This window comes from Lotus japonicus, chromosome 1 (assembly GCF_012489685.1).
Source record: "Lotus japonicus ecotype B-129 chromosome 1, LjGifu_v1.2".
NCBI lineage: Eukaryota > Viridiplantae > Streptophyta > Magnoliopsida > Fabales > Fabaceae > Lotus > Lotus japonicus.
In genome coordinates, this window is record NC_080041.1 from 77,194,186 (window position 1) to 77,219,663 (window position 25,478).

General features: G+C 38.3%; 2 protein-coding genes across 2 annotated transcripts; both read left to right on the top strand.

The window, feature by feature from the left end:
• The first annotated feature begins 2,830 nt into the window (after positions 1-2,830).
• On the top strand, positions 2,831-3,952 carry LOC130746989 (uncharacterized). The gene has a single exon (XM_057599795.1). The coding sequence runs from the start codon at positions 2,831-2,833 to the stop codon at positions 3,950-3,952; it is 1,122 nt and encodes a 373-aa protein (XP_057455778.1).
• Positions 3,953-20,956: 17,004 nt separating this feature from the next.
• Positions 20,957-25,313, top strand: LOC130713359 (elongation factor 2). Its single transcript, XM_057563132.1, has 4 exons — positions 20,957-21,016; positions 21,803-21,840; positions 21,932-22,019; positions 22,669-25,313. Exons 2-4 carry the CDS (start codon positions 21,838-21,840, stop codon positions 25,107-25,109), a joined length of 2,532 nt encoding a protein of 843 aa, XP_057419115.1. The 5' UTR covers positions 20,957-21,016; positions 21,803-21,837; the 3' UTR covers positions 25,110-25,313.
• Positions 25,314-25,478: the final 165 nt, after the last annotated feature.

Consider the following 25,478-nt stretch of genomic DNA (forward strand, 5'->3'; position numbering starts at 1 on the left):
TCCTCTTTTCCTCTTAAAAACAACATTTTTATGAAAAGTAGCAGGGCTAGGTGCTGAACCCTTTTTTCTGAGTACTCAATGTCATTTTTTCGTTAAATTGGAGTTTTCTTTGCGGTCAGAAAGGCACTGAGCGCTCAACTTTTTAAAAATCTCAATTTTCTCAAAAAAAACTTAAATGGTATTCCTGATTCAACCGTTCAAATTAAATTTTCATGTATTGTGAACCACATATCTAAATTTTAACTTGATCCAACAATTAATTAATGAATGTGGTGTTGCAATTTTTCTTGGACAACTTTGAACTTTCAGTATCAAAAAGTTGGGATTAGAATTGAACATGAACATAAATAGCTACTAAACTAACCGATTAGGGATTAAAATAATATAAAATGAAACACACAAGTTAATAAGTGTCTAAAATGATATTCAAATATACGTAAAAATAATGCTTACAAAAAAGACACAAAATTGAGTTAGGAGGGAGCCCTCCACCACTCCGCTCATCGATCCCCTCCCCTCATTTCCCCTCCAACTAAACAGTATGTAAAGATGGGGAGAGAAATAGAGAAGTCACTTCCCTTGAGTCAATCACAGCCTCATTAAAATAATGATTGACAATAGTATAGTGAGTTTTAAAGCTCCCGAAATTCTAAAGGTTAGGAGGGAATTTTTAACAGTGATAAGAGCATCTCCAATGCTAGTTCTTATTTCTTAGTTTTTAACACTATTTATGTGGGCCCGTATTGCCACATGTGCTTAAGCAACTCTCAAGCAATTTTGCTCCAACCTTGAGTTCTTAGTTCTTAACACTATTCATTTGGTCACACCAACCACATTATTTATACTTTTTATTTTCATAAAGTAAAAATAAAACTCATAAAGTAATAAAGTAATTTGAATGAGAGAGAAATAATTAATATTTCAAGTTAAGAACTCAAAAAGCAAAACTTCTTATATAAGAACTGGGTTCTTATTTTTAAGAACTAAGAGCTCCATGTCAGCACCTCCAATGGTAAAGTTCTTAGTTCTTAACTCAAAAATAAGAACTACGAACCTTGCATCGGAGATGCTCAAACATAACAATTTTCATTTAAACTAATGATCTCAAATTATTTCAAATTATTTTAAAAAACTTAGCATGTTTTAGCAATTGATATATGACCTCACCAAAAGGATATTAATTAGTATGCGATTTAAATGAATCTAAAAATTTTAACATAATCATATCCTTCTACTCATCCTAAAGTTGTTGAGGAAAAAGAGTACTGTTGGTAATTTTAGAATCATCAATGTATTTTAGTAGTAATGTGATATACTATAGGCTGATGCAATTACGCGTTAGGCTCGGAATCGAGTCAGGTTAGTGCGGAGTGCACGCTCGGTGAGCCAACGCATAATTGACCGTGAATACGAACCTGGTCCAAGGGCCGGAGCCCCTGGCTGGGGTCCCGCTGGAAATTTTTCTGAACGTTTGTGACCCTAGTTTGAAATTGTTTGAAAAATTGTGAACTTATTTTCGAACGGTTGTGATCATTTGTGCAAACACAACCTCTTATATAAGGTTACTTGCAGCCTAAGGAATTCTGTACAGAAAAACCAGAAACAGAATACAGAAACAGAAATACGAAAAACAGAACATCTCTACTTTCTTTATCTGTTCTCTTGTGCCAAGAAACAGATTGATTGTCAAGTATTATCCCAACAAAGATTTCGTGAACCCAGGCAATTATAGGGTTTCGGAAAGTGGACACTCACGATTCTTGACTTTATCCAGGATTATCACAACCAGTTTTCTAACATTTACAATGGTCAGTGAAACTTTTCTCTTCCCTCCTTCCTTAGGCGCCATTGCCTCTCCTAGTCCCTCATGTGACATATCGTCTCCTAGTCCCTCATGTGACATATCGTCGATTAAGTTAGTTCTTCGATTAGGTTTTGTCAACTAACAATTTAACGGGACTGTTAATTGTTAATGTGGCATGTTGGATGGCAACGTAGCAAACTATATACTTGGCAGCTAGTGATGGCCCAACATTTTGTTAGTATCTAGTATCTACACACACTATTATACATATCTTTAGAGTATCATCAAATGGTTACGGTGGCTGGAATGAGTATCTACGTAAAACAATGGTATATATACATAAACGGTTTGTTTTTGGACTCGAGCCGCCAAGAGAGCATGACAAGGCGTTCAACATTTTAGATTTTTAAGCTTTAAATTACCAAGCCATGTTGGCAATTGCTCTTCATTTCCATACCTTATGTTTAGCATTAGTTAGCTTTTTATGGCCATCGCCTTGTTTTCTTTTGTTTAAAGACACACTTAGCTCTCATGCTTTGAGCTCGGTGTCTTGTGGACTTGTGGACTGGGCGAGACTCCAGGGTCCCTCGCCCAAAAGTGATGGCCTAAGGCGAGGAGCGGACCAGGGACTTGGGCCTTCATCCCGGAGGCCCAACTGGCTCATTAAAATGATTTAGAGGCGCTAAGCCCAACTCCCCCAACTATAAATATGGGAGGGATACCAAATGTAAAGGACTCTTAGCTCATTTGAGAAATAACAAACTTGAAATTCAGTTACACTCTCTCTCTAAGCGGTTACACTCTCAATCTCTCTAGGAATCTCACATCACGTTCCTTGCACTTTAGGTACTATACCTCATCTCGATGTTCATGAAGGAACATTTGGCACCGTCTGTGGGGAACGGTAGATTTTGATTCTCGGACTACGTGGATCGCGATTGGATTTAGAGAAGTTCGATTCTCTATGTGAATTTTCCTCAGTTTTAGTTTTCCTCTTGAAATTCTCCAGTTCACTAACCAAGATTGATGGAGACACGTCGTCGACGACGCGACGAGGATCAGGAGCGGCGCCGCGGTTCGCCTCCACATCGCGTGAGAGGCAGGCCGCGACGCGAGCAAGTTCGTCGTGAAGAAACCGATCAGTTAACTCCTCCTCCACCACCACCTCCACCTCCTTCTCCATCGCCTCCGTTACCTTCTCCGCCAACTTCACCGAAGCAGCAGAGATCACCAACGCACTCACTCGGAGCTTCGGGGGAGGAGACTCCGGCACCGCAGGCACCGATCTCCGACCAAGATTGGAGGCGCTTGATCCGTAGCGTTGACGATATACGGCAGCGAAACGATTATTTACAAGAACAGCTAGAATATTATCGTTCCGAGCAGCAGGATGAAGGGGAGCGCGAAGCGGAGGCCGTAGCTGAATTCGAGCCGTTCTCAGCGGCAGTGAGGGAGGTTGCCATACCAAATAAAATGAAAAATATTGTCCTTGAAACCTATAGCGGGAAAGCTGATCCCAAGGAGCACCTGTTATATTTCAAGACAAAGATGGTGATCAGTGCCGCTTCCGACGATGTGAAGTGCAGGATGTTTCCAACTACGTTCAAAGGCACAGCCATGGCGTGGTTTACCACGCTACCCCGAGGATCCATTACTAATTTCCGTGACTTCTCATCAAAATTCCTTGTTCAGTTTTCCACAAGTAAAACCAAGCAAGTGACAATCGAAGATCTCTACAACGTCCGCCAATCTGAGGGCGAGACTCTAAAGCAGTACGTAAAACGATTCAGCGCGGCATCAGTAAAAATTGAGGAGTCAGAGCTGCACGCCTGTGCGCGTGCCTTCAAGAACGGGTTACAGCCGAGGAAGCTGAATAGCAAGATGAGCCGCAAGCCGGCTCAGTCCATGGCGGAGATCCGGACGCGAGCAAACACCTACATTCTAGACGAGGAGGATGATGCTTTCAAGAGAAGGCGCGCAAAAAAGGAGAAAGACGGCGAACAGGAGGACGCTTTGCCAGAAGAGAAACAGAGTAAGGAGAGAGGAGAGGGCAGCAAAAAGCGAGACAGGAAGGTGAGGACAGGAGAGAAGGTTGCGAAGGAATCGTTGTACCCCAAGAAGGAAAATTTTGAGCGCCGCAGACCGTGACATCAAGCTGACCCTCGCCGGTGAGAAGAGTCAGGGAGGAGTCTAAATGCACATTTGACAGAGTTGCTTCGAGAGGTCAAGGCAACCCACGCGGTTGAGGAAGGCGAGAAAGAGGCTGACCCGCCTCGAACGGCGTTGGATAAAACGAAGTGGTGCGAGTATCACCGCTCGGCGGGCCATGACACGGGAGATTGCTTTACCTTGAAGAACGAGATTGAGAGGCTCATTCGAGCGGGACGATCGCAGATGAACGACCATGGCGATCGGTGGAATGGAGAACGACAACAAGGGAACCGGTACAAAGGGGTCGTCAGCAGGATGACCGCAGGCGATACGAACGCCGACGTACGCCAACCGCTGACAAAAAGGAAACACTGGCAACAAGGAAGAAGGGGGCGGAAGAAACCTTTAATAAAGACCTTGAGCCGCCAGTTGGGACAATAAACACAATCGCGGGTGGCTTCGGCGGGGGCGGAGACACAGCGTCGGCAAGGCGAAGGCACGTGAGAGCAGTGACATCAGTGCAACAGTATGAAACTCCATTCGGTTTCCAGCATCCAGACATTGTGATATCGTCGGCATATTTCGAAGGGATCAAGACACACAAAGACAATCTCGTGGTTGTGATGATAAGGATTAATAGTTTTAATGTGCGGAGGGTTCTTTTGGACCAAGGAAGCTTCGCTGATATCATCTACGACGATGCTTTTGATCAATTAGGATTGACGAACAAAGATTTGATGCCCTATACAGGAACGTTGGTAGGCTTCTCGGGCGAGCAAGTCTGGGTACGCGGATATGTAGATCTGGACACAGTCTTTGGTATCGACGATAACACCAAACTACTCAGCATAAGGTATCTTGTGTTGCAGGTTGTGGCATCCTACAACGTCATCATTGGACGGAACACACACAATCGCCTCTGTGCAGTAATTTCGACGGCACACCTGGCGGTGAAATATCTGCTGATGAGTGGAAAAGTGGGAAAGGTTGTAGTTGATCAAAGGAGGGCGAGAGAATGTACAACAACTGTCTCAGCTTGTATGGAAAGAAAGGAGTTGGCGAGGGACACAAATGTCATGAGGTTGAGGTCGTCCAAGGTAACCAGGGCAGGCAAGGGGGATCGAAGCAGGGGGTTGACAGGAAGATAGCCAGATCAGGGAGCAGCCAAGGACGGGTCAGGATAGATGGCAGGACGGGCAGGGACGGACAGTTCACGGATGCTCATGCAGAGGAGCGTTGGGCGAGTGTGATCATAGATTTAGAGGCGTATAAATTCGGCAGGGGGGTGTTGGTGATCGAGCTCAGGCTCACGGTTAGTCCAGAGAGACGCTTAGAGAAGCTAGTAGAGGACAACTTTGACATCTTCAGCTGTAGCTCAAAGGACCTAGAACTCTAGAAAATGCCAATGTTCAGGAAACCGAATCTCTCGAATTCAGGGCGAGATGAGCAAAAGGGAAAAGGAATCACGGTTCAAGGAATGGGTCAGAGAATCGTCTAACATGGCAGCGGCGAGAAAAGAGATAACAGGGCGCGCGAGCGGTCTAAGGACAAGAGGAAGGCGAGGAAAAGGAACCCAGTGAGTCATCGCCCGGGTAAAGCAAAAAGAGAGTCAAAATATTGGAAGCCTGTGGGTTTGGTAGTTTTCAAGCCAGGGACGTCCAAGCGCGACAAGCAGAAGGGAAAGATAGGAGAAGTTCCTCATTGTCACGAGGCGGGCATGGAAGGAAGCCAGCCCAAAAATAATGAGGAGTGGATAGCGAGCACGTCGGGCTCGAAAGATGTGGTGATGGGGATAATACTTTGACCCGAGGGGCTGGAAACGGAAGCGTGTGGAAAGCAGGGCCGAGGACGCAGCAAAGGAAGCAGGAACGAGGACACAGCAACAAAACCAAAAATTAGGACCAAAAATAAAGATGCACTATTTTTCTCCAACACGAGAGTTTTTTAATGAGGCATCCCTCTTATGTAAAACTTTTACAAATCAAATACAAAAGGATATTCTCAAGTAATACTCCTAGCTGGACTACCATACGACGGTCGCTCGGTGGGAAAAATTCCCCAAAGGTGGCGATCCCAACACGACCTTGATGTCTGGGGATCGCTCCGTGAAAGTCCGACGCGAGCCGCTGCTACCCAGATAGCAACTCAACTTACATGTCACGTTCGCCCGGTGGGAAAAATTCCCTTAAGGTGGCAATCCCAACACGACCTTGATGTATGGGGATTGCTCCGGAAAGTCTGGCGCGAATCGTTGACCTCTCGTTGGCAATGTGTGCGGGTAGGCTCCTTGTCCGAGGACAAGCAGTTTATCCCAAAAGTCTCCCCGAAATATGGGCAAACGAGACCTCCCCGAAATATGGGCGAGAACAAAAACTAGGCATAAGTCTGGGCAAACCTATATGGCCATTGGGTCCCTAGCACCGTAAGCCCTCGCCGAGATAAAACCGGCAAGGCCACACCTGCTCTTACGGGAAATATTGGTGTGAAGGAGAAAGCCTCAGTCCAAGGCTGAGCTAAAGTCCTAGTATCGCTAGCACACATTCAAAATCGCTACACGAGCACAAAATGCAAAGCCCGAAGGGCGCAAGGGCGCGAACGAGGAGAGAAATGGACAAACGAAATCGCAGCAAATTTTCATTAAATAACGTGGAGTGATATTAATTACAAAAAAAGGGGGTTAAGAGAAAAATCAATACAAAATATTTACACTACATTAACGTCTTCTGCTTCTCCTGCGTTTTCAGCAGTCGCAAAATATGCAGCATTGAAACCGGGGGATCGTCCGGGCCGACCAATCCCTGGGGGTAACCTTCTTGAAAGCTCCCGTCCCGCTGAGGTCAATCCCCTCATAAAGATATTGAACTTGAGCTTTGGCGAGGAAGAAACCGCGACCACGCTCTTCCACGGCCTCAGCAGCAGCCCTGGCCGCCAGCCTTGCCCGGAGAGTTCTGACCTCAGAATTCGCACGGTATTCCACGTCCGCAACAACTTTGGCCTTCGTTTCTAATTCAGATCTCACCTCGGGAAGAGATTCGTTCGTCGACCCCGTCTCACTTTGAAGGAACGCAATCTCTTTGTCTTTGACGAGGCAGGCAGCCCTGCCCGCGGCAATCGCCTCAGCCTTGGCTTTCAGTTCCCGCTGCAAATCGTCTCGCTCGCCTTCCAGCTCTTCCGTTCTCTCTTCACAAGCGGACAAGTCCTCCTCGCGACAGCTCATCTCGATACCCAAGTTGTTCAGTTTAGTCAGTTGGGCCGCAACTTGGGTCAGCAACTTGTCACGCTCGCCATACGCTTCGAGTGTGGCGTGGCGGTAACCCTCAGCCCTCTGGCGGAGCTCTTCAACTTCAACGGCTGTGGCTGAATCCTGCGACAACCTGGCGAAAATACACCCCGCACGCAAAAGGCACGTGATGGCTTCTCGCTCCACACCATCAAGGTTAGGAGTCTGAGTTCCTCTTATGCTGCCAAGAAAAGGGTCAGTTAGCATAAAGTCAACAGGGGAGGGTTGCTGATTTGAAACAAAGCATGTCTGCTCGTCAACAATCGGATGGCTAGCGACGGGGGAAGAATGGCGAAGCGGAAGCGAAGCAGTGGGAGTTTGGTCTTCACTACCGTCACTCATGGTGGGAACATGGGAGATCCTAGGTGGGCTTGCCTGAGCCTAGCGACATGAACGATCAGGGGAGAGGGTCGTTTGGGGAGCGCTATAGGGAACGTCTTCAGAAGCATGTTGATCAACGATGACTTCCTCAGGAAAGGGCGAGAACCCCGCATCGCCCATGGGGTCTGGCTTTTCCCCGCCCACCAGGTCTTGGCGAGGGGCAGATGTTTCGCCAGCCCTTGGTCTTTTGGTTTTCTTCTTCTTCTTTCTTGACTTTGGAGACGAGGGGGTCACGACCCTCGATTTCTCATTTGTGTCAGGGGCGACCCTTTTGGATTTTTGGGATTTTCTTGTTGGGGAAAGTTGAACAGCATCGCCGGTGGACATCGGAGCCGGCTCGTCAATCTCAAGCGGAAGGATGGGGTCTGGTATTGAATCGCCAGACCCCATGGCAACGACGTTTGGGGTCGCCACAGCCGTTTCAGAAGGGGCAGCACCGGATCTTCTGGTCCGTTTCTTTTTAGGGGAGGCGGCGACCCCAGCATCAGCATCCGCGACAACACGTTTCCTCTTAACCCCGTTAGTATTAAAAACGGGAGGAAACTCAAGTGAGTCAGCAGCTAGGGCATGCTTGAGCGCGACTTCAGTGAAGTTCATTCCTCCTAGAAATGAGCGGAGGGTGCTTTTGCGAGCGGCTTCAAGCAACTGTGAGCACTCAAGGATGGGGAGCCCAGCGAAAAAGCCAAGGATGGCTTTATCTTCATCACTCAGCGATGTATCAGATGGTTGCGGGACATCGCGAGGACTCATGGTCCAGTAGAAAGGGAACAAAGCGGTCCCGTCCCGGCGGGTGAAAGCTTCAGGGTAGGTAGGATGTACGAGTATGCGGAAGTACCGGCGCCCGGGTCCCTTCTTGATGTTGCTCTTGTAAGGGTAGAGGCGTTGCCGACCTGTACGAGATTTCAGAGAGACCCACCCAGGAGTCGGGGTCTTCAAGGATTTTGGCTCCACACCGTAGAAGTAGAAAAAATGGGAGGTTTTTGCTTCAAGACCGACGACGTCGCAGAGAATCTAAAAGCACCGAATGAAGGCCCAAGCATTCAAATGAAGTTGGCTTGGGGCTACATTGATTTCCTTCATAACCTGGCAGAGGAAAGGGTAGAAGGGTAGTTTGATCCCCAGGTCAAGGAAGAGGTACTCGTAAACATAAAAGAAGTGGGGTTGCTTCACGCCTTGTTCGATTGTGCGGTGCTGCCAGGGGCGGCGGATTTCCAATCCCCGACCGGTGATGAGGACATCTTCGAGGGACTTCTCGTGGCAAAGTCCGCCGGCCTGGCAGACTGTCTCGGCAATAGACTTATCAGTGGATTGCTTAGAAGGTTGGCAGATGGCCTCCTGAGTGGGGTCTTGAGTTATGGACTGGGGTAAGGTGGCGAAAATTTGGTGCCAGAAAGCGTTCTTTTCATCTTCAGTAAGGGGAAATCCCCTAGAGGGGGGAGGGTTAGCCGGAGAAGGAGATGCGGGAGCGGCGCTGCGGGATCGAGAGGATCCTTTAGTTCGGCGTTGGGGGGTCATTTTTGCTAGGAAGAGGGTGCTAGTTTGTCAATTTCAACAGATTGTGGGAATTTCAGAAGTGGTGAATGAGTGAGGGAAGGAGATTTTAAAAGTTGAGATAAGCAGCGGTTGGGGAATCGTGCCTCATCATGGCAAAGGTGGAATGATTCACTCAAGGGAGTGTGGCGCGGATTTCGGGACACGAAAGCAGCGCATTAAATGAAAAGTTACAACGGTTGAAGCTTATTGGTTTGTATTCAAATTGTCAGGCTTCACTATGATTCGAAGGGAAGTTTCAAAGGTAGTGGTTGAGATTTCATGGATTTGCTGACCTTTGCGTCACTTCAGGGAGCAACGCGTGGCGCAGGCCCGACACATGTCAGAAAATCACGATTCAGGGCACATGCGTAACTATGGTGGGGCGAGCAGATCCAGCATCATTGCCACAAGTTTGTTTGTGGACTCGAGCCGCCAAGAGAGCATGACAAGGCGTTCAACATTTTAGATTTTTAAGCTTTAAATTACCAAGCCATGTTGGCAATTGCTCTTCATTTCCATACCTTATGTTTAGCATTAGTTAGCTTTTTATGGCCATCGCCTTGTTTTCTTTTGTTTAAAGACACACTTAGCTCTCATGCTTTGAGCTCGGTGTCTTGTGGACTTGTGGACTGGGCGAGACTCCAGGGTCCCTCGCCCAGAAGCGATGGCCTAAGGCAAGGAGCGGACCAGGGACTTGGGCCTTCATCCCGGAGGCCCAACTGGCTCATTAACATGATTTAGAGGCGCTAAGCCCAACTCCCCCAACTATAAATATGGGAGGGATACCAAATGTAAAGGACACTTAGCTCATTTGAGAAATAACAAACTTGAAATTCAGTTACACACTCTCTCTAAGCGGTTACGCTCTCATTCTCTCTAGGAATCTCACATCATGTTCCTTGCACCTTAGGTACTACTCCCTCTGGTCCTTTTTATAAGAAACACTTTGGAGATTTTTATTGGTCCTTTTTATAAGAAATACTCTTATAAAATTAAGTCAGATAATCAATACCAATGCAAATGGACTTATTCCCAATACAAAAATATGGAGGGAAATTGCAAGCACCCAATAGTTATGATCAACATTTATGGTAATTAGCATGATTGTTCTTGTAAAAAGGAAAAAACATCATTGGAATTAAGCATAGTAGTTAATTTTATAAAAAAAATTAGTTTCCTTGGTTTGTGTGATTTTGTCCAAGTTTTTCTTATAAAAAGGACCGGAGGGACTAGGGAGTATACCTCATCTCGATGTTTATGAAGGAGCAGAAAAGTAAAATTTAATGGATCAGAACTTGTCATTTGCTGATAGTTCCACCTGTCTTTACTTGTTACTAGAAATAATACCCGTGCAACGCACAGGTTTATTTACACTATTTTTTTAATATATTATAAAAATTATTATTGTGTAATTAAATTTCTTTTATATTAACATTGAATTAATTTTATAAACTTTGGTGGTAACCTATTTATTGATTTGGGTTCTCTATTTTTAGATTTATTATTGTAATTCAATTGTAGAGGGGCTGATTTATCATATATCCGGTTGTAAACATTGATACTCAATTAGGGGAAATATTGTCCCCAAATGTTATTCTATTTTTCAATATCATAACTAATCTTTAAAACCCAATTTAATAATTTGAAAAATCCTTAAGTGAATTTGAAATATTTTAAATCAAGTAATAAGGTTTTAAATAAGTTATAATAACATATTTTTTTTATACTTTTTTATCAACAATGAAATAATTTTAAATTAAAAATTATAATAAGTTATAAGTATCGTAAAATATTATTCAGTAAATTTAAATTTATTCAACTTTTGTTATAATTATTTTTCTCTGTTATGCTTCCTCAAGTTATTTTTACTTCTATATAATATAATAGATCAAAAATCATATTTAGTTTAAAAAAAGAATCATATTAAAAGATTTTTTTTCAAATAATATATACATTCGATATAGTAATAATAATATCTTATAGAGTCATTTTGTTTTTAATTTTCAACTATTTTTTCAACATTATTTATTAATAAATATTTTTATAAGAAAAAATGTAGTAATAAGTTTTATTTTTTATTTTTTTTAAATTTCTCAACTTATGATTAATAACTAATAAGATTTATAATTATTATTAACAATTAGTAGAGAATATAAATAAATTATTATTAACAATCTATTATTGTCATTAATGGAAAGCTAGTCAATTTCAATTATTATTATTTTTTAAAAAAATCGCCTCAAGTTGTGATGAATAAATAAAATTTAAATATTTTAAATAAGAGAAATTGAAAAATTTTAAATTTTAATATTTACTTTTTTTTTGGTTACTTAATATTTACTTTTAAATATGAGAAATTGAAAAGTTTAACAATTAATAATTAATATAATGAATAATAAAGTGGATGTAGTTTTTATTTTAGTTTTCAATTTTTTATTTAATTTTTTTAATTCAAAAGAAATTTACTATTTTTTTATGTGTTTAATGCTATTTTTTCAAATTTGCTTTACATATGTATATACATAGAAAAAATTTTATTTTAAAAGTATTTTATCTAAATTATTTATTAATAAATATTTTTTTAAATTTTTGATTTTTCAAATTTGTCAAATGCAAAGCTCAAGTCAATTTTAAGTCTATGAATGTTGTTATTTAATATAAGTAGTTGAATAGTTTTTTATAATACAAATTTTTTCAGTTTTTAATTTATTAATTTATTAATTTTTTAATGTATTTAATATAAAGGTATGTGAGGTTTTGTGGATTAATACATTTATTGCATGCAAAAACACAAGTGTGCTTAACATATATTTATAGATTTGAAGAGCATTTCAATTATAAATAACATATACTAACATTATGAACACTTTTTAATCAGTGATTAACTTAAACTATATACTAAAACTGGATAGAAGAGGCACCCCGTGAGCTTGATGTTTTGCTCCAAGCTGATGTTTCAGCCGCTTTGGCTCCTTGAGGTTTTAATGGAATTAGAGTTTCAAAAAAAAAATATACTAAAAATGGAACCCACCTTAATTAGAAAGAAAAGACGGAATGGCTGCGCGTGGATCTGTGGGTGATTGTTGGATCGCAAAAACCAAAAAGTATAAAGTTTGGGATTCTCCACATTAAATTAAAAAGCAAATGATAAGTTGATTGAGCACTAAAATATTTTATTCAAAACTTTATATGTATTATGTATAATTTTTCTTAGTTATAAACTGTTCCAACATTATATTTTTTATCTATTGTGAGACTTCTTTCTCATACTCATACTTGATATTTCAAAAGTGATGATAGTATGAGATTACTTGTCACCAACTTATAATCTCTTCAGCGTCTCACATTGCTGCCTAGTGCATGCCCAATTGCAGATAAGATATGTCAACCACCCACAAACGCAGCATAAGCCAAATGGCTTAACATATGCTAGGCACGTGAACCCGACCACAAAGGTTGCTACGATACGATGGGCGATGGCTTCGATTTATGCCTAGAACAGGTTGTCTTGTTGGATTTTTATGAAAGTTGAATAATTGTGATGTTTAGTACTTCTGATGTCTCATTTTTGTCGTTTGTGTTTCATGGGATTCTTTCACTAATTGAATTATTAGTATGATGATGTACATAAGTAGTAAACTCTAGCTATTGTGAGGGGCCAACAATGATATATACACATCTCATTTTTAAAACATTTTATTTCCATTCATTTTTATTTTTATCTCTCTCCTCTTACTTTTCATTTTCTTTATATCTCTCTCTTTATTTCACCTCCAAAAAAAGTGTGAATGAAACATTATTCGTGTGGGGCAGAATTAAAGAGAAAATTTAGCACATTAACTAAAAAAAATTATCAATTGAAGGAAAAATAGTAAAAAAAAAAATTATTGAGTAAAAAAAAATTATTGAGACAAAAACAACATTTAAACATTATTTATTAAAAATGAAATTACTTGAAGGATAATTTCCCATTTTACCCATGTCCGTATGTGTATGCATCTTTGAATGTTTTTTTTTGGAACGTTAAAAAAAAGAGAGTAGTACCCAAGTTGAAGTTGAATGTTACTCTTTCCATCTCCTTCTCTCCTTTTATTAATCTCGTACTACTATCTACTTCATTTATACATCACATAGCATGATTTGAGTTCCATCTTATCAACTTCATTAATCAATTAATGAACATTTGTCCGTGAGTTTGAACTTTGAACCATAAAGTGATTTCGAGATGTTTTAATTGGGAAAAAACAGAATCAAAGATGAAGGATGGGGTCAAAGGATTCTTCATTTTCTAAAAATCATTTAAGGTTATGTTTAATTATTAGTTGAACTAAAGCACGCTTTCTTTTCCTATTTTGGATTATTGCAAAACACTATAAGAAAAGTGGTCATTAGCATCGGCCTAGAACATATGCTAAAGCCGAATTAGAATTGACTTAGTGTCTGTGTTGAAATTGACGGTAAAATGTTTGAAACAAACATTCTACACCAGTTGCTGGACCGAAGCTACAACTTATCGTTGGTTAAGATAACTCTAAGCCGACCTACATTGATGCCCATGACATATGCTAAATTGTAAATATTGGTAGCTATCGTACAGACCGACAATACTTTAACATGCAAATTCATGTTCAGAATGATATTTATTATACTAGAAATGATAAGTGAACATACAGATTTCATCTACGACGTTCAAAATCGCTACTAACATTTGTAACGGTAAAAAAACCGCCACTAAAGTGTATGGTTATTGGATGTTTAGTGAAAATTGAATGTCTATATAATCTTATAAGACTCCAGCACTTGTTTGTTTCTCGAGTTGAATAGTTTGATAATAGGTGACTAATAATTAAGAAACATGACTATGGGATTAATCTAATGTGCCTTTTCTTTTTTAGGATCTTTTATGACTAGGCAATTAATGTAATGTACTTTTTCTTAGTTTATTTCATAAGATGAAAGATACTAGTAACAAAATGGTAAAATAGATATTGATCATACTTTGTTATTCCATTATTTTTTATTGACAACCACTACATAGTAAAATAAAACTCATATAAATTAGCATTCAAAATCACTTGAGAAAAAATAAAATTCACCAATAGAATTAAGCACTCATGACCAGATCGAACCACGCAATCCCAAGCTTTAAAAAAACTAAGACTTGGAGAACATAAAGTACACATTACATATTTCAAATCCTCTTAAACACATGTTCTAACTTAAGCGTCGGAGTACCATTGCAGGGACCCCTCTCGAGCACATCAGACAAATGAGCACCATGAAGATCATCATCTTGCCTCCCTTCCTCGCCAAAGTTTTGCAGTTCCTCTTCAATTAACACCCTTCAGGTGATTTAATCATATTTGTCTGATCAATACTTGAACGATTGAAAATTGATTTTCAATATAATGTTAATATTAATTCCTTAATTATCAACTTCTTCTTTGATTAAATTAAAAATCCTTAAAATCATAACTAACGCATAATCTGGTCAAACAACGCATTCTAGTAATAGACTTTGGTTGTTTTACTCGGTCATTCTTCTTCAATTTTTTATGATGCCATATACTCGCTCTATTACAAACTAATTGACGTGTAATGATGTTTCTACTAGTGTTTTTGACCTGCACGTTGCACGGGAAATATGTCTATTGTATTTGATACATCAATAGTCATGAACGTGATTATGCGAGTTCGTTTTCCGTTATTATTTTTTAAATTCTAACATATCTATGTTTTTTTTTAAGTTGTTCCCAATATATTATCTCTTATTTCCCTATTAATTCTCCCTTAATTGTCTATTTTTCTCCCGCAATTTCGTTCCTCTCTCTTTTCTCTCTTCTGACATTTTAAATTTTCGGTTTCCCTATATTTTTTTCCTATTTCCCCATTAATTGTCCTTCTCCCCCCCCCCTCCCCTCATCCCTTCTTTCAAATTTCCCTTTCCCCCATTTATTTTTCTATAATAATTTCTTACTTCTGAAATAATTATTAAAATCTTTCATTTTCTTAAACATTTGGAAACCAATCAAATCAAATATTGTAATCTTCCCGTATCCATCAAATAATAACTGCTTTATTTCCCCAAAATAATTAAACAACCTAAATCAACAAATTTCCCTACGCCTGTAATTCAACATATTTTCATTACAAAGAATGCCTCGAAAATCTAGTGAATCATAATTCTCCACAAATCCCAACCAAGTCAATGTTTGTACATTTACCAAATCTACAGACAATGACAAACCAAAATCTATCATTCGAGATGCTAAATTTTACTTCCACTTATATTAATAAAAGAACTATTTCCCCACAACCTTCCCACTTCTTGTTTCATCTCAATCATAGCTCTACTTGCTCTCTTTCACCTCAACATGCTTCTTTACCGCCAGATGTAATATAGAATGCAACAAGGCCAACTCCTCGCTAGCACTGGGGAATGGTGTGCTTCTCCTTTGGTTAATGCAAGTTTTCTCTTATGTTTCTTCTACTTTTTCCTTTGACCTTCTTCAAAGAAATACATATTCTTAGTGTTTGCTCTTAAGATGGGCAAGTTCTAAAAGATAGAAAATATGAGGAGATTTTAGATATTCGTAGAAGTAAAAAAACTTGAACAAAGCAGATCCCACCAAATCTACAGAAACAAACAACTATTGCATTCGAGTTTCTACCACATCTAGCGGACATCTAGACTAGCTGGTAGAGTTCCTGCAACAAAACCAGCATTGGAATCATCTCCCAAATAAACTAAGAATATTTCTTCAAGTCTGCAAAGCCAGAGTAGTTGGACTAAATAAAAACTAAAACCAAATTCAGTTTCCAATATGCTTTCCTCAAATAAAATGTGAATCAAATCCATATGGTTTCATCCTATCTTTTCTTATAGAAAAAAAAACCGAGCAAACCCACTAAAAAAAACAAAAAAAATCCAACAAAATCTATTTTCTCATACAATTAGAAAAGAGAAGAATTGCATATCTAAAGAACTTCTGCAAATCACAGCGAGTAGATGCCATCAAAAGAGAAATACAGAGGGAGAACCACATATTGCATCCGTCCTCACTTTCTACAACTTGTTCAAAGATGCAATACTTATTCGTGAGAAAAATCACACATTACAAAACCACATGTAAAGAGACCCCTTATTTTAAAGTAAAAGAGACATACCAAAAAAACGTACTTCAGTCAGGTGGTTCATGGCCAGCGCCACCACCCACATACTCAAATCCTTGTATCAAGCTCTTTAAACTACAACAGAAAATTCAGGCCTAGGCGCACTTATCACAGTAGATTACAATAACAAAAAAACTCAAAGCAAACTAACTAATACAGAAATAGAAAAACATAACACTAAAGATTCGAATAATCAATTCACAAAAATCCTTAAATTAAGAAAAATTCACCGTTAGACAAAAACATCAATCTCCAATTCATGAACTTTGTCTAATCTACGTAGTTTTCACCACTCCACACATTAGCAACTGCATGGGTTGTATGAGAGCAGTTTCTTAAGCATTCCTTCTCACACTGTTCGAAGAAGTGTTTCTCGGAACTCGGAAGAGACTCTAATCCAGAGATTTCTGATATGAACCCAACATGAAATGCAAAAATAAGAAAATGCTCAAGCTTTTACTTAGCACATGTATAGAATGATAAGAAATAAGAAGTAAAACTGCATTTGACACCAAATTTTGACGGGCCTATCAGCATAAAACACTTCTGATATTTGCTCTGATGTGTGATAATCAACACTGGAGTACAATTGTGCTACTAATCAAATCGAGTGAATCAGATTCACATCAAAAGTTACAAAAATCAAAGGCACATTTTAGTCAAGTGAAAAAAAAAATGATGTAATGCCCCTCATGTGAACACCACAAAAAATTATTCATATATGTGAGAAAAGAACAAAATCTCATAATTCCCCCATCGAAAATAATTCTATCCATAGGATCAACTATAAGTATCAAGACAGGTTAATTCATAAGTTATGTAATGCCAAAAGTAATTGTGATTACTTCACCAATGAACTTATACTAAAATCAATTTAAATTGAACTAAAGGAAATATATAGAGTAAAGTAAGATATGTCACCCAATTGACGTACTAAAACATGATTGATTATATGTAAAGTTGATGAGTTTCAGGGAAAGATGAACCAACCTTAAGAATGAGCTAGACATGCTCATGAAGATTAAATATGAGCTCTTCACATGCTTTCATCAATTTGAGTGACATGTGCATCATAAAAAAAAAATCATCAACCTTGCTTCTTCGTAAGAATCAAAACTGGAACCGGATCAGGAATATTGGCTACGTTTCAGACCCTAAGGAAGTTTTAAAGGAAAAAAAGTGAATCAATTTTTGAAATCAAAGAAACGTAATCACAATATGCACAAAAATCTTCGATGGAGGAAGGCGCAATCTTAGATAATTAGGGCAAATCTTTTAAAATTTTAATATTTTATGAAAAAGTTTCTCAGATTTAAAATTACCTTTAAAAAATCGGTTTCAAGATTTGTTATGAAAATAAATTTAGGTTTTAATATTTTATGAAAAAGTTTCTCAGATTTAAAATTACCTTTAAAAAACCGGTTTCAAGATTTGTTATGAAAATAAATTTTACGTGAAGAAAAAGTTTATTTTTAGAGTATTAATTAAATTTTATGGTATTTTTATTGAATTTTCGGATTTTTATTTAATTCATAATTTTATTAGTTTTTATTGTGATTTGGTAGATTTTGATAGTTTTTATCAATTAATTTTTATCGTATTTTTTTGTTTTTTACTTTATCTAGGTAAATCTTCGATAATTAGGGTAAATCTTTAAAATTTTAATATTTTATGAAAAAGTTTCTCAGATTTAAATCAAAATATGTCAAGATTGATTTGATTTTGAAATAAAATATGTCAAGATTTTATTTAGTAATTAAGTGTGACACGTGTCAAAAGAAGTGAAGCTCAAATGAGAATTAATCTGGGAGTGACACCTCACCAAATTGACCTGAGAATTAATCTGGGAGTGACACCTCATCAAATTGGCCTGATGGAAGTTCTTCTTTTCTAATATATATATATATTGATTGATATTGATTGATTAGCATCTCTATACAAAACTTCTTTCCTTGAAATAAAACCGCAAAAGTGTGCATATCACTATTACAAAAAAGGCGTTGGGTAGTGGTTAAAATATAGGGTAGCGGTTCTGCATGCTGTGCTAAACAAGACGTTGCTAGAGTTGGGCAACAGTTAGAAACCACTACGAAAAGTAATAGAAGAAAAACGGAAGGGAAGACCTATATTGCAGTTAACAAATACTAGAAATTTCAGAAAGATCACAAACCTGGGGAAAATTAAGATAAACATTCATATGTTTCTGATCAGGGAAGGACCAGCTCACTATACCGCCTATATTTTCTCAATCAAGGAGTCCAATTCCTCAAGTTTAACCCGTAAATATCATTTCACTAGGAAATTGAATCTATAGACATTAAGTGAATCAATTTCGTAAATTGTATGTTTTGGCAGAAAAATGTTCTACGTTCAAATACCCCCTCCCGGATGCTGACGTAGCACTTAACGGTCACATCGTCCATTTTTTAACATCAGAAAACAGGATATAATTTGTATATCCTCTATATTGGCGGGAATACTTTTAACTTCAAGTGGTAAAAGTTGGAGGACATATGGGTTGAGGAAGGGAAAGTCAAGGAATCAATCCTTGAAGGGAGTAATTTATCCTTCAAATGTAAAAAAAAGATTGTAAGGTGTTATTACTTTTTAACTAATAATAATAATAATAAGACTTATATGAGTTTTGTTACCCGAGATGTGGATGTTTCCAGGGACATGAGTTTTTAGTCCCTTATTTTATGGTTAAATTTAATTTTAGTCCATGTACCATCTAATTTGTATGGTTTTAGACTTTATTTTGATAAATAATTTTGGTTTTGGTCCAACTATCAATGCCTCATTTTTAATGTGGTTAACAAATGCGGAGTATTTTTTCATGTATCTTGTTTTTTTTAATTTTCTACCAAAGTATTATCACAGTCGGTAATTAGACTGATCCTCTCACGACTCAAAGATCACATTAAATGAGTAGATATCTTCTAATAAATTATTCTATGTAAATACCGTTCATAAATTCAACTTTCAACTAAATGCTTAAAATATAAGTTCAGTTATCTGTGTTAGACCTTATTAATTTATGTAGCCTATTTTGTTGTCAAAGTCAAATTTCAAGCTACCTCTTTTACTAAACAATATTTTCATAGCCATACAAAGCCTCTGAAAATTAAGTTGTGTGATCATAGAAAAACTCATTATAAAAGTTAGCCATTAGAAATGACTTGGCAGCAAAATAGGCCACATAATATTATTCTAGATATGTGGCAATGATGACATGGTCTTTTGTTTGTCACATCACCATAATGAGGGTTGAAACCAAAATCATCAATAAAATAGGAACCAAATAAAATGAAAGACTATAAATTATTTAAACTAAACATTAAACCCAAAAATTAATTACATATTTCGGGTTTAACTCTCACCTCCCTATAGATTGAGAGTTTGAATCTCTCTGCGTCCAATAAAATCTTGTGGAAGTCTCTCGACGCTCCTACCAATAAATGAGTTTCTACTTGTCTCCCATAAGGCGACACCCTACTTGTTAAAAAATAAAAAAAATTAATATAACTTCTAATTATACAACTCTTAATAATTTCATGTGCAAAGATGCTCCGAGACCACGTTTACTATGGCCACCTGCCACTTACAAACAAGAATGCTGGAGTCAATAACATAAGATTTTTTTTTTTTACTCAAACCCTTGTCACAACAATTTACAGTAGCCCTTTATTAAAATTCCTAGTAGTTTTCCGGTTTGCTATTAGGGAAGGGAGACAACTAAGTTTCCATTATTTCATGGAGGGCAGAGCAAAAACTAAGTTTCTCTCCCTTCATTGAGGACTCTCTACACACAATATGTGAGTTTTTCCTCCCTCTTTAGTGAGTGTTATCCCTCTCTTCTTTGAGAGATCTTTTCTCCTCCACCTTTCCCTCTACTCCTTTACGCCAGCCCCCACTCCTTGTCGTGTTTGTCTCTCTTCTCTTCTCCATTTCCCTACTTGGACTCTTTATCACCATCAGAGCCCAACTGCTTTGGTGAAGTAAACATCTACTGCAATTTTAGAGAGGTTCGAGAAATCGATGATCATGGCCTATTTTTTATGTTTTGTGGGGATGGATTTTATCATTTATCTGTTTTTACTTTTTAGTTTCTAATCCTATTTAGTTATATTATAGATTTAGATCAAGCAAGTCAAATTAATTTTCTATATGGATTGCTGTAAAAAAAAATTGTATATGGATTGTGTTTTTTTATTGCTTTTATCATGATTCATTTATCCTGTACTTATAAGTGTCGTTTCCCAAGACTTTAATTTAGGAAAAAAGAGAGCACCAAATTACAATTTTCAATTTATTTAGAGTTTGATTTCCATACACTATCAGGTGTCAGTGTAACCGACATTCAATTATAATATGACACATAGAATGAGCGGTTAAAATTCTTTTTAATTTTAAATAAAATAAAAATGTACTTTTTTTGTTTTTTTTTTCTTTCAAAAAATGTACTTTTTTATATGACAGAAATGAATTGAATGTGGGCTTCAAAAAATAAGTGGATCAAGAAAACAAGTGCATCAACTATTTTAGTGATATAAATTTTCAAATCAGAACCGTTGATTTTTTAATATTGCATCGAACGGTGTATAAAGCTTCTCACAGTGTGTAACCTGGTTATATTTCAGTCCTTCGCCCTAGCCTCAGCCTCTCTTCGCCGCCCTCATTTCTCTCCTCTTGAGGTTCGTCTCCTCTTCATCTTGTTTTCCGATCATCTCTCTGTTCCCAAACTCATTCCCTTCGTTTGTTTCTTCATTCTGGTTCGATTTTGCGGTGGATTATGTAACTCTAATGATTTGTTGTTGTTGTTTTTATTTTATCATTTCTGCTTTTGAATCTGATAATATCTAGGCTAGGGCATGTTAAGTTTTGATTTTTATTTTGTTGGAAATTTCAGTTCTTTTGCTTTTCTTCCCTGAAAGTTTTTAGCTTGAATCTGATGTTGTTTTTTCTTGAATGGTAGATAAGGTAATCCCAAAGGGTGTTGTTGGATTTATTTGTCTGGTGTTCTCTGATTTGTAATCGAAAAAAATTGATCTTGGTTTATAAAAATTCCACCTTTGAAATTTTTTAATTTACTTGTGTTCATTTGTTGAATGCCACTTGTGTGTTTTGAAGTGATAATGTAGCATCTTCGTATTTTTATCCGTTACATGCACAAGTGACTGGGTTTATGGTGTTATCTTTGTGGACATGAATAGTTGTTCTTAAACAAGTGTTCCTAACCCTAAATATACTGAAAATTTTATCTGTTCTGATATAATGTGAGTGTAGTTGAAGCATGCTGATTGTTTAGTTTAGCTTTTGTTTTTTTTATTGTTAGCAGTAGTCGCATATTGAAGCATGTTGATTGTTTGTTTTATTGTTTATTTTTGACTTAGTAATACCAATTACTCTGAATTGTCCCCTTTTGTTGCCTCCCTTGTGATAAAACCTATTTAGCTAAATCCAGTGTTTTGATGTTTCAGCACATTTTTTCTGCGGGAAAACAAGACTAGTCAAAATGGTAAGCTGATGAACTGTGCTCTATGAAATTTTGTTTATTTAGTTTGATTGGATATTCATAAGCTGATATTGAGATTTGTTTGTTTTTACAGGTGAAGTTTACAGCAGAGGAGCTGCGGCGGATTATGGACCTTAAGCATAACATTCGTAATATGTCTGTCATTGCTCATGTTGATCATGGTATGAATTAACATAGGTTTTTTTTGCTTCCTGGTTACTTTCTCTATGATGCACTTTCCTGATTGTTGTGATGTGTTCTCTGACCCTATATTTTGATGAAGATATGATAGAGTGCTTTTGTTTTAGATTATAATAAAATGATGTTTAACTGTTAAATTGATGCTAGTTTTTAGAAATGTAAAGAAAATGATAAGCTGATTTGTGTTTAGTTACACTAATTTAAAGCTCTTTTTTATTTTCCCTCATACATCGTAACAACTTTTTACTTGATAAGCTTATCAAAGTAGCTTTTTCAAATTATCTGATTTCAATCTTAATTGAAATTCTTTAAAAAAGCTTACACAAACACTTAAGAAATTGAATAAATGTTTGATTTTTTAAGGAAAAAAAACTAAATCAGATTCATTCATAATTGGTGTTTGTTTGACAAGAATTATGAGTTATATTTTTGAAAAGTTCCCTTGATATAATAGTAAAAAACTGCCTTTGATATTTATTTCAGTTTTCTTTTGAACACCCATGATATCAACAATGGTTTGTCGTACAAGTGTTTAGCTGTTTGTTGGAGTGCTTTGTTCTTTGTCATATTATAATTATCATATGTTTTCTTGTCTGGATAACAATTTATGCTTTTGGTTTCTTATTGTAGGAAAATCAACTCTCACGGACTCTCTGGTAGCTGCTGCTGGCATTATTGCACAAGAAGTAGCAGGTGATGTCCGTATGACTGATACCCGTGCAGATGAAGCTGAGCGTGGTATTACAATTAAGTCCACTGGTATCTCACTCTACTATGAAATGACTGATGAGGCTCTCAAGAGTTTCAAGGGAGAGAGAATGGGCAACGAGTATCTCATTAATCTCATTGACTCACCTGGGCATGTTGACTTTTCATCTGAGGTTACTGCTGCACTTCGAATTACTGATGGAGCGCTGGTTGTGGTGGACTGTGTCGAAGGTGTCTGTGTCCAAACTGAAACTGTTCTGCGACAGGCCTTGGGAGAAAGGATTAGACCTGTTCTGACAGTCAACAAGATGGACAGATGCTTCCTTGAATTGCAGGTGGATGGAGAGGAGGCATATCAGACTTTTAGCCGTGTCATTGAGAATGCTAATGTGATCATGGCTACATATGAAGACCCATTGCTTGGTGATTGTATGGTCTATCCAGAGAAAGGAACAGTCGCTTTCTCTGCTGGTCTCCATGGATGGGCTTTTACTCTGACAAACTTTGCAAAGATGTATGCCTCTAAATTTGGTGTTGACGAGTCAAAGATGATGGAAAGGCTCTGGGGTGAGAACTTTTTTGATCCAGCCACAAAGAAATGGACCAGCAAGAATACTGGCTCAGCTACCTGCAAGCGAGGGTTTGTTCAGTTCTGTTATGAGCCTATCAAGCAGATAATTAACACTTGTATGAATGATCAGAAGGATAAGCTGTGGCCTATGCTGCAAAAGCTTGGAGTCACCATGAAATCTGAAGAGAAGGACCTGATGGGTAAACCATTGATGAAACGTGTCATGCAGACATGGCTCCCAGCAGCTAGTGCACTCTTGGAAATGATGATCTTTCATCTTCCATCTCCATCAACAGCCCAGAGGTATCGTGTTGAGAATTTGTACGAGGGTCCTCTTGATGATCAATATGCTGCTGCTATCAGAAATTGTGATCCTGAGGGACCTCTAATGTTGTATGTCTCGAAGATGATTCCTGCATCTGATAAGGGTAGGTTTTTTGCTTTTGGCCGTGTCTTCTCAGGTAAGATTTCAACTGGTTTGAAGGTCAGAATTATGGGACCAAATTATGTTCCTGGTGAGAAAAAAGACCTGTATACCAAAAGTGTTCAAAGAACTGTCATTTGGATGGGAAAGAAACAGGAGACTGTTGAGGATGTTCCTTGTGGTAACACAGTTGCTTTGGTTGGTTTGGATCAATTTATCACCAAGAATGCTACATTGACAAATGAGAAGGAAGTTGATGCCCACCCAATTCGAGCTATGAAGTTTTCTGTCTCACCTGTTGTCCGTGTCGCTGTTCAGTGTAAGGTTGCATCTGATCTTCCTAAGCTTGTTGAAGGTCTTAAGCGGTTGGCTAAATCAGATCCTATGGTTGTTTGTACTATTGAGGAGTCTGGAGAACACATTGTTGCTGGTGCAGGAGAGCTTCATCTTGAGATTTGTTTGAAGGACTTGCAGGACGACTTCATGGGTGGAGCTGAGATTGTTAAATCTGACCCTGTTGTGTCTTTCCGTGAGACAGTTCTAGAGAGATCATGCCGCACTGTCATGAGCAAGTCTCCCAACAAGCACAACCGCCTGTACATGGAAGCAAGACCATTGGAGGACGGGCTCGCAGAAGCCATTGATGACGGCAAGATTGGACCAAGGGATGACCCCAAAGTTCGATCCAAAATCTTGTCAGAAGAATATGGTTGGGATAAGGATCTCGCCAAGAAAATCTGGTGTTTCGGACCTGAGACCCTTGGACCAAACATGGTGGTTGATATGTGTAAAGGAGTCCAGTATTTGAATGAAATCAAGGATTCTGTTGTTGCTGGATTCCAATGGGCCTCAAAAGAAGGTGCCCTGGCTGAAGAAAACATGAGAGCTATTTGCTTTGAAGTGTGTGATGTTGTCCTGCATGCTGATGCCATCCACAGAGGTGGTGGTCAAATCATTCCTACAGCTAGGAGAGTCTTCTATGCTTCCCAGTTGACTGCCAAACCCAGGCTTCTTGAGCCTGTTTACTTGGTTGAAATCCAGGCTCCTGAGCAAGCCCTTGGTGGTATCTACAGTGTTCTTAACCAGAAGCGTGGACACGTCTTTGAGGAAATGCAGAGGCCGGGTACTCCACTTTACAACATCAAAGCATACCTCCCTGTCGTTGAGTCCTTTGGATTCTCCGGCACTTTGAGAGCTGCAACATCAGGTCAGGCTTTCCCACAGTGTGTCTTCGATCACTGGGATATGATGTCCTCGGATCCATTGGAGTCTGGATCACAAGCTGCAACGCTTGTTACCGACATCCGTAAGAGGAAGGGCTTGAAGGAGCAGATGACTCCACTCTCCGAGTTTGAAGACAAGCTTTAAATTATTTAAACTAGTTATGATCTACTTATGATGAACTTAGCTGAGTTTTACATTGTTATCTTGAGGAGTTTTGTCCGTGGTTTCATCCATGAATCGCTGTACTTCGTACTTTTTGTGTCTGCATCGATGTTTTTTGGTCCATACTCCACTGGATTTGCTTCGGTGTTGTTTAATCTATTTATGCCAAATTTTTATTGATGATAATGATTGCGTTTCTTTTTTATGAGATGGTTCTTGTGTGGAGAACGATCTAATGAGAATGAGGTTTATGATATGGTGCATGTGATAGGGAACTTCCGATTATAAGTATCCTTGATAGAATGTTTGGTGAATTAATTAACCAATCACAGTTAGGTGGGTAAGTAGATT

Coding starts and splice junctions, on each gene's coding strand:
- LOC130713359 (XM_057563132.1), top strand. Junction 22,020..22,668: donor CATTGCTCATGTTGATCATG/GTATGAATTAAC, acceptor TTCTTATTGTAG/GAAAATCAACTCTCACGGAC.
- LOC130746989 (XM_057599795.1), top strand. CDS start 2,831: ATGGAGACACGTCGTCGACGACGCGACGAGGATCAGGAGCGGCGCCGC.